Source organism: Cryptomeria japonica, chromosome 7 (assembly GCF_030272615.1).
Source record: "Cryptomeria japonica chromosome 7, Sugi_1.0, whole genome shotgun sequence".
In the NCBI taxonomy this organism is placed as follows: domain Eukaryota; kingdom Viridiplantae; phylum Streptophyta; class Pinopsida; order Cupressales; family Cupressaceae; genus Cryptomeria; species Cryptomeria japonica.
In genome coordinates, this window is record NC_081411.1 from 579,437,244 (window position 1) to 579,445,483 (window position 8,240).

At 37.7% G+C, this 8,240-nt stretch overlaps 1 protein-coding gene across 1 annotated transcript; it reads right to left on the reverse strand.

Annotated features, from left to right (window-relative positions):
* Positions 1-2,263: 2,263 nt before the first annotated feature.
* Positions 2,264-4,375, reverse strand: LOC131048349 (cyclic dof factor 2). Its single transcript, XM_057982274.2, has 2 exons — positions 3,689-4,375; positions 2,264-3,593 (listed from the first exon to the last, which is right to left on the reverse strand). Exons 1-2 carry the CDS (start codon positions 3,878-3,880, stop codon positions 2,577-2,579), a joined length of 1,209 nt encoding a protein of 402 aa, XP_057838257.2. The 5' UTR covers positions 3,881-4,375; the 3' UTR covers positions 2,264-2,576.
* Positions 4,376-8,240: the final 3,865 nt, after the last annotated feature.

Sequence of the window (8,240 nt, forward strand, 5' to 3'; positions counted from 1 at the left end):
TCTATCCCCTCCTCTCTTTTCATTCTTATTCCTTTTGTGATTCACTTAGATTCATTTGGTTGTCATTGCACAAGGATTGAACGTGCAATCTATAAACATGGGTTTAGCCTCTATGTAAATGCATTTTGGCTCTTGATAAATTGAATATTAATTTTGGCTTTTATATGTCATAACTCATCTTAAATGGTGCCCCTAAATTTGATTTTATGAATGTGTTTATGTTTGTCTACTTATGCCCCTTGGATGTAAGTAAATTGTCTATGTTCCTTTAAATACAAGGATATAACAACCTATCATGTAAATTTGTGTTAGTTGACCTTAGGCAAGAAGGGTATAGGCAAGATTCGATCATTTTAGAATTTGGAATTCAAAATTTGAAAGGGTCAAGTTTGCGATCATGGAAATGACCTAAACATAAAAAGGGAATCAATGAATACATAAATCATTTACATAGAAATATATAAATGTGTAGACAAGACAAATATATAGGGATATGTAAAAATAAGAATAGAGAAATGATAAATTTATAGAAATGTGTATTTATAGGCCCAACACCATGGTGCATTTATAGGCCCAACACCATGGTGCAGCCTACTCTATTTTGTTATTTTCTCTTTCTATAATTTTTTTGAAGTTCTAACTTCATTAGCATCTTTGTGGTTATGTGAACCATTGATGTAGTGGATGATCTAATGGTCTAGATCTTCTCAAGCCGTCCTCTAGAAAATATAGCTAGACCTTTCTTTCAAAGATAATTGTGTAAATTCACTTCAAGTGAAATCAGCATAGTTCTATTCTTACCTAACCCATTTGAACCTCTAAGCCAAATGGTATCAAGTTGAGGTGGCTCCTTTAAACTTGTGTCTAGCATGCACCTTCATCACTCGAATAATTGTCATCAAATATCTACTATGAGTGATTGAGATCTCTTCTTTGTTAGATTCCATGGTATCTCCTCACTAGAACATTACAAATGTTTCATGTACTTGGAGAAGGCCACCATTGCTCCAAAGGTTAAGCTTCTAACTACAAATGCCTATTCTTTCTACACAACCAATTTGATATTACTTGAAGATTATCAAGTAGATTGTGTAGCCTTTTTTACATCTGCCCCTTCTCTTTTCATTCGTTTTTATTTTATTTTTTGTGAATTCTCTTAGGTTCCCTTTGTTGTCATTGCACAAGGATTGAACTTGCAATTTATAAATATGAGTTTAGTCTTTATGTAAATACCTTTTAACTATTGATAAATCAAATATTAATTTTGGCTTTTTTTTTGTCATAACTCATTTGAAAAAACGAGTGCCCTCAAGTTTGATTTTATGAATTTGTTTATGTTTGTCTACTTATGTCCCTTGGATAAAAGTAAATTATCCATGCTCTATTAAATACAATAATATAACAACCTATCATGTAAATTTGTGTTTAGTTGATATTAGGCAAGAAAGGGTATAACAAGACTTGATCACTTTAGAAGTTAGAATAAAAAATTTGAAAGGGTCAAGTTTGCAATCATGGAAATGTCTTGAACATAAAACCAAGGGACCAAATGAATGTGAGAATCATATACATAGAAATATGTGTAGATATGAGTGTAATAAATGTGTGGATGAGATATATATATATATATATATATATATATATATATATGAGAATAAGAATACGAAAAAAAGGATAAATGTATAACAAAGTATGTAATTGATAAATACATAAATCAAGAAATCTGATTTTACACAGAAATACAACATTTATAAATATATTGGTATATCAAGACGCTCTCCTTAATATAAACACAAAACTGAATAAATAATATTTTTTCCAAATTTCACCATTACAATACTATTACTTCTACTTAATTATTTTTTTTCATTTATTAGGGTTAGTACTCTTGTCCACAATCGCACAAAATCTTGTCAGATAGTGGAATAAAATGTAGAAACAATATAGGGCGTACAAGGCTTAGAAATAGGCCCGTTAGGAGCAGCAACGCTATGGCTTATTAATTTTTTTAAAACTGTGTCGGCAAAACCAATCAAACCAATCTTGCTGATGTTAATACCGAAAGGACTCTTTGATTAGAGGATGATTAGGATAATCTATAGTTTTTCTGGATTCTGTAGAATTCTTTTCGAATCATCAGAATGAATTGAATAGAAAGATCTAATCAACCAACATAAAACAGAAACGAGATGAAAAATGGAGTCTGCCACTATGAACTAATCTATGCACAGGATCACTAGACTCCTATTCCCTGCACTGATAATGAATTCACGAATTTCTGTATTCATTGGAAAAAGCTGACCCCTTTGAAGACTGAAAGTCTATACAAGTGAAAGAGAGGCCTGAATCTGTACACAGATCGCATATACATACATATATATGTACCCAACTTCTGTTTGGGATCCAAACGCAAGTAATCTACAAACAGGGCTGTTGGTTGCTGGATCAGCCACCAAAATTCTTAATATTCAAGCATATACTTGAGGCAAGCAATTGGGGTTCTCCCAAAATTCCATCTTCATTTGGCAGAAGGGAGAAAACATATTCTTGTTCCGGAGGGACAACAGTGCCCCTGTTCAATTGCTTTCCTGAAATGAAATTGACCTGGAGAAGGCAGCAGGATTGGCCCGGAGCGCATGTGAGGCCGCTGCAGACTGGACTTCTGTCTTGGGCTTGAAGGCCTTGAAGGCTGAAGCGCTGCATTCTGTGCTTCCCAGTCCTAAACTTGCCCAAATTGAGCTCTGTGCGGCTTCGCCTGGATCATCAATTCTTAGGGTTTTGGGAACATACAGGCAGGCATCTGCTGCTCTCTTACCCCGGCAATCAGAAGAAGCCTGGTTATTAGTACTGACAGTTGCAGGAGCAGGAACAGGAGCAGGACTGGGAGCCGGCCCAATAGGCCATGGCGCAGGCATCCACGGTCCTGTTGCCCAGGGCGTTCCGGGGACTATGGGCCAAGGCATAGGCCCCCAAGGCCCAGGGGGGGCGCCGACATTTACATTCCACCCGTACGGCCATGGCCCTGTAAAGAAAGGTACTGGAGGACACCCAGCAACAGTTCCGTTGGGCCGCCGCGTATTCATATGACCCGCAGCTTCCCTCTCGGCTGTAATAGAAGACCCACATGAAATCTCATCCCTGTTCTGCTGCTCCGGGTGGGTTTTCCCGTCAGGCCCAAAATTCAACACAGTTGCCCCATCGATCTGAATGGTTGGGCGCCCGAGCTTCAGGGGCCGCCCACAGGCGATCGGATTGTCATAATCCTCGCCTCCATACCCAAGAGCCGATCTCAATTGTCTGCGGTGCGGCGAAACCTCCATGGATTGCTTGTTCTTCCGCCGCCCTGCCCCCACGGGCACGTTTCTCAGCGACCCGCCGGCGGTCCAGTATCTCTGGCAATTCTTGCAGAAATGCCGAGGCTGGTTCACATTATAGTTGTTGTAGTAACAGAATTTGGTGTCCATGCTTTCACACCGCGGGCAGGGGAGGAGCTTATCGGGCTTCTTCAGCACCGCCTGCCCGCCCGCCTCCTCCTTTTTAGCCTCCGTTTCGCTGCTCCCGACCTCCTCTTCTCCCTCAACACCTGCGTTGTCCTGCAACCAGAAAAAAGCAACCAGGCTTAATTAAGCCTTTCCAGACTCGAACACACGACCTCCAGATCTCAAAATCTTTTCCAAATTTCACATACCTTGGTCTGTTCACAAGACGAGGATTGCACAACAATTGGGTCGAGCTCGTGCTCGTGATCTTGCTCCTGCTCCTGCTCCTGCTCCACCGACGGCTTCTTCTCGTCCTTGTGACAAACCGGGATGGTCTTTCCGAACAGCTTGAACCCAGGATCGAATCCCTCGCGCTCTTTCCACGTCATACAATTACTCATGATTTTTGCTCAACCAATTAACCAACCTTACCTCAAAACCCAATCCCAGAGCCTCTGAAACCAACCAAACTCAACTGGGCAGCGCCATTTCTTCGATCAGGAACTTCCCAAAATCAAAACTTTTCGTCCTCCTTGGATTTAAACTCATAAGCCCATCAAATTATACTGCTAATCCCGATCTCTCTTGCATCCCCCTGCTTGCACTTTCACATTTGGCCCAAAAATTTCCCCCGTTGACGTAGAAAGCATGCTTCATTGACACCACAAGCTCGGAAAAACACTGAATCCAACCAAAAACTCAACTAAATTGACGTCCAAACCAAGGTCCACTTGAGCCACAAGAGCCACAATCTCTTTACATTCTTGTGGCTCAACTCTCACGCCGCCAATATACACTACCTACAAACTTGTGGCTCACATCGATCCTCAGCCAAACCTCAATAAACATAAACCCAGATATTGATTTCGACCCGCTAATCTTTCTTTCCCCAATGCCTTGTCATCTCTGTCAACTGACGCCAGAAATCACTCCACCCCCCGCTCCCCCACCGTACAGATCCTTCCACTTCTCTTCATGTACGTCAGCCAAAGGTCATTATTAACAATCCTATACCTATCCAAAAGCTAATTAATAAACAATAAACAATAATCAACCCTTTCTTTCGGTTGACAAAGAATCTCCATACAGGCCCCATAGGGCTAAAAAGTTGGGAATCATCTTTAGGTCATCATGGGAAAATAGTTATTGAGCATCTAGGATGTATCAACATATGAATATCATAAGTTATGTATTGGTGCATCTTAGGTGTTGGATAGTCGTGTCTATGATGAACGGTGCATAAGTTACATTCAAACATCATAACTTATGTGTTGGTGCATCTTAAGAATCAAATAGTCATTTCCATTGATGCGCTTATTAGACGGGATGCATAAGTTATCCACATACACCATAATTTATGTGTTGGTGCTTTGAAGATTAAGAATTGGATAGCCATTTCCATTGATGAGCTTACTAGACCCGTCTGATCCAATCGGTGCAAAGATTACCCTCATACACCATTACTTATGCATTGGTGCATCTTAGGTGCTCGATAGCCGTTTCTCCCGACGAACGTCTAGTTCGATGCAAAATATCCTCATACACCATAACTTATGTATCGGTGCATCTTAGGTGCTCGATAGTCATTTCTCTAGATGAACGTCCGGTTCGATGCAAAATATCCTCATACACCATAACTTATGCATCGGTGCATCTTAGGTGCTAGATAGTCATTTTTGGCAATGAAGGTCTGGTCCAATGCATAAGTTACCCTCATACACCATAAATTATGCATTGGTGCATCTTAAGAGTTGGATAGTCGTTTCCGTCGATGACATTACCAAACGGTCCGATCCAATTGGTGCATAAGTTATACTCATACACCATAACTTATGTATTAGTGCATCATAAGAGTTAGATAGCCATTTCCATCAATGAGCTTACCAAACAGCCGAGCCCAATCGATACATAACTTACCTTCATACACGATAACTTATGCATTGATGCATCTTCAACATAAGATAGCTGTTTCCATTGACAAGCTTAGCGGAAGGTCTAGCCCCATGGGACATCCCATGGCTGTTTCTGGGGTCCCGTGGAGTGGAGGAAGGACAGCTGTCGATGCAGAAGCCCTAGGAATGAAATCTTTCTTTCCCACGTGGGCTTGTACCGACCGCAAGAATCAGTGGCCTCGTCAAATCCGTTGACTGTAACAAGGGGATATCACTGTCAATGGCCTCCACGTTTTAGACAGACAAAGAATATCGGGCCTGCTTTTGAATAGAAAATTAAAAGCCTATGACTGGGGCGGTACCACTCATTAACTTTTACTTTGGAGGTCTATTCATATCTGTACTATCGTGGACACCATTGAAAAGTAAGCAAAAGCTTCATAACTAAGCTTGAACTATCTAACTTACTCCTTCAGACTGCCTGCCTTTCCTAACCTGTTGACTTAGAAAAAACAATTATAGTCGCTTTTCACTTTCTAACCAAACTCCGTTGCATTAGATAAAGGAAGACTTCGCTTTTTCCAAATGGAAAACCCAGTGTTGGCACTTTAAATGTGGACGTTTAGTTGAGATATTATTATTGAAGGATAGTGAGGCTAACTTTGTTTTTTAATATATTCGTCTCCCATGGGATCTCCACGTGGGCAAACAAGCAACCTTGACATTCAAATTGAAAGCTCCTCTTTATGACCTTTTTTTAAACTCATTTTTCACTCGAATTAACATTTTTTTTAATTGAACATTTTATGTCATCCACAAATTTTTTTACCTATCAATTTAGGAGCATGAGTATTTAGATTAAAATATCTTTGGTTAAAAGTCAATATCTTCGGCTAAAAGTCAAAGACGGGGGTATCCATTCCACTAAATTTGTGCAGACTGAAAGGTATCCATTCCATCAAATTTGTGCGAAGCATGATCCCAACCTCATCTCTTATGATGTCGAGGCCTTTCTCTCAACAAGACTCTGATCATTGGTGGGCTCATTTAGAACTTTCCAACCTTACCAATAGACCACGAATCCGTTGCTAAATTAACATATTTTTTCAATATATATAGTTTTATGAATATTTTATTGGATTATATAATATCAAAACAGTAAAAAATATTTTTTATATGTATTTGGTTTTGTATGTAATGGTTAATGTGTAAGATGGTGTATTTTGTGTGGAAGTGGGCACATAACCTTATCTTATCATATTCCCATCATCACTTATCTCTAGGAATGAAATAGGATTGTACATTCACATCATTAAATGCCCCAATTGATAAAGAATGGAAGGAAACATGATCACACATCATCCTTTCAAAGTATTTGAAATATATATATATATATATATATAATAGGAAGAACAAGAACAAGAATAAGAATAAGGTTTCAAGTGCAAGGGCAAGCATTTAACAATATTGTAGCCAATATTACACACAAACAACAACATGACTAGGAAGGCAATAATGTAGGGATGCTAGTGTTCACAGTCGTACCAACATCAAAATTAAGAATTCAAACCATTTATGTAAAGTCAAATCTAATGAATTCTAATCTTCACCTAGGGCTCAAAAAACTCGATTGTGTATTGGAAAAATTATAAATAGGCTTGTATGAGAGCATTCAATCCATCAGTAGTTGGAGAAGTTTGAAATTATTGTGTTTTCTATTCTCATGAGAGAAATAGGCAAAAGTAGAATGCAAGATTGTCGACTTGCTATAATAATCTTTTTGTAAAGTAATAAAGGAGGGTAGAAAGGCACATTACACTATAGAAACTAGTTTTCCCCCACATTGGACGTTTTCCAAGATAAATTTCATTTGGTGCAAGTTGTTTTCATGTAAGATTATGTTTAAGCATAGCAATTCCTTTTCTCAACAATATAATTTTTCCATTGAGAAACAAGGTGGAGAATATTGAGTATTTTGATTGATTTCTAGATTTTAAAGTAAAGTTTATAGATCAATTTTTGTATTAGAGTGGTTTAACCTTTTGTAGATTTGTGGAAGGATTTTCATGACTACAACAAGAGCTCAAAGTGTAGTCATGTAGGATCTTAATGGTTAGGTGACAACACTAAAGGCCACATGGGAGGTTCACAAAAAAATAATAATGTTTACATGGAGCTTAATTACTAAGAAGAAGAGGATACTTGAAGACTACTTTCAAAACAAAGCAAGTAATTTGAGAATGGTTAGTATTTCCTTTTTTTGTTGAGTGTAGTGATTGATACTTTCATGAGATGAGATTGAAGAATGATGTTTTAAGGGAATTCATAGATTTAAATATTTGATCTTTTATCTGGATGGTATTTTAACATTTGTTGCTACACGAAGAGAACATTTGATTTATAGTAAGCATCTCACAAAGGTTAAAAGCAACTATTATATAATCTAAAGAAATTTAGCAACTATTATATAATCTAAAGAAATTTAAATTCAATAAAGAATCATTGGTATAATTAGAGTATGTTTTAGAAATAGGATAATTAAAAATAGACCCATCTAAAGTTGAAGCAAAAAGTATATTAGCCTACACCAAAGAGTACTAAAAAATAAGGAGTTTTCCATGGCCTATAGAATTCATGAGAGAATGTTTTCCTTTCTTTACTTACTTAGTTTCATCTTTACATCAAATTAAATTAAGAGGAAAACCTTTAACTAGGTAATGAATAAAATAAATCATTTGAAACATTGAACTAAAATAAGTCATGCTCTATTTTTAGCTCTTGTTAACATGTATAAAAGCTATTTTAGATATAAATATATGCTAGTGAATATGCAATGGATTTCATCTTCCTTCAATGTGCCAATCCTATA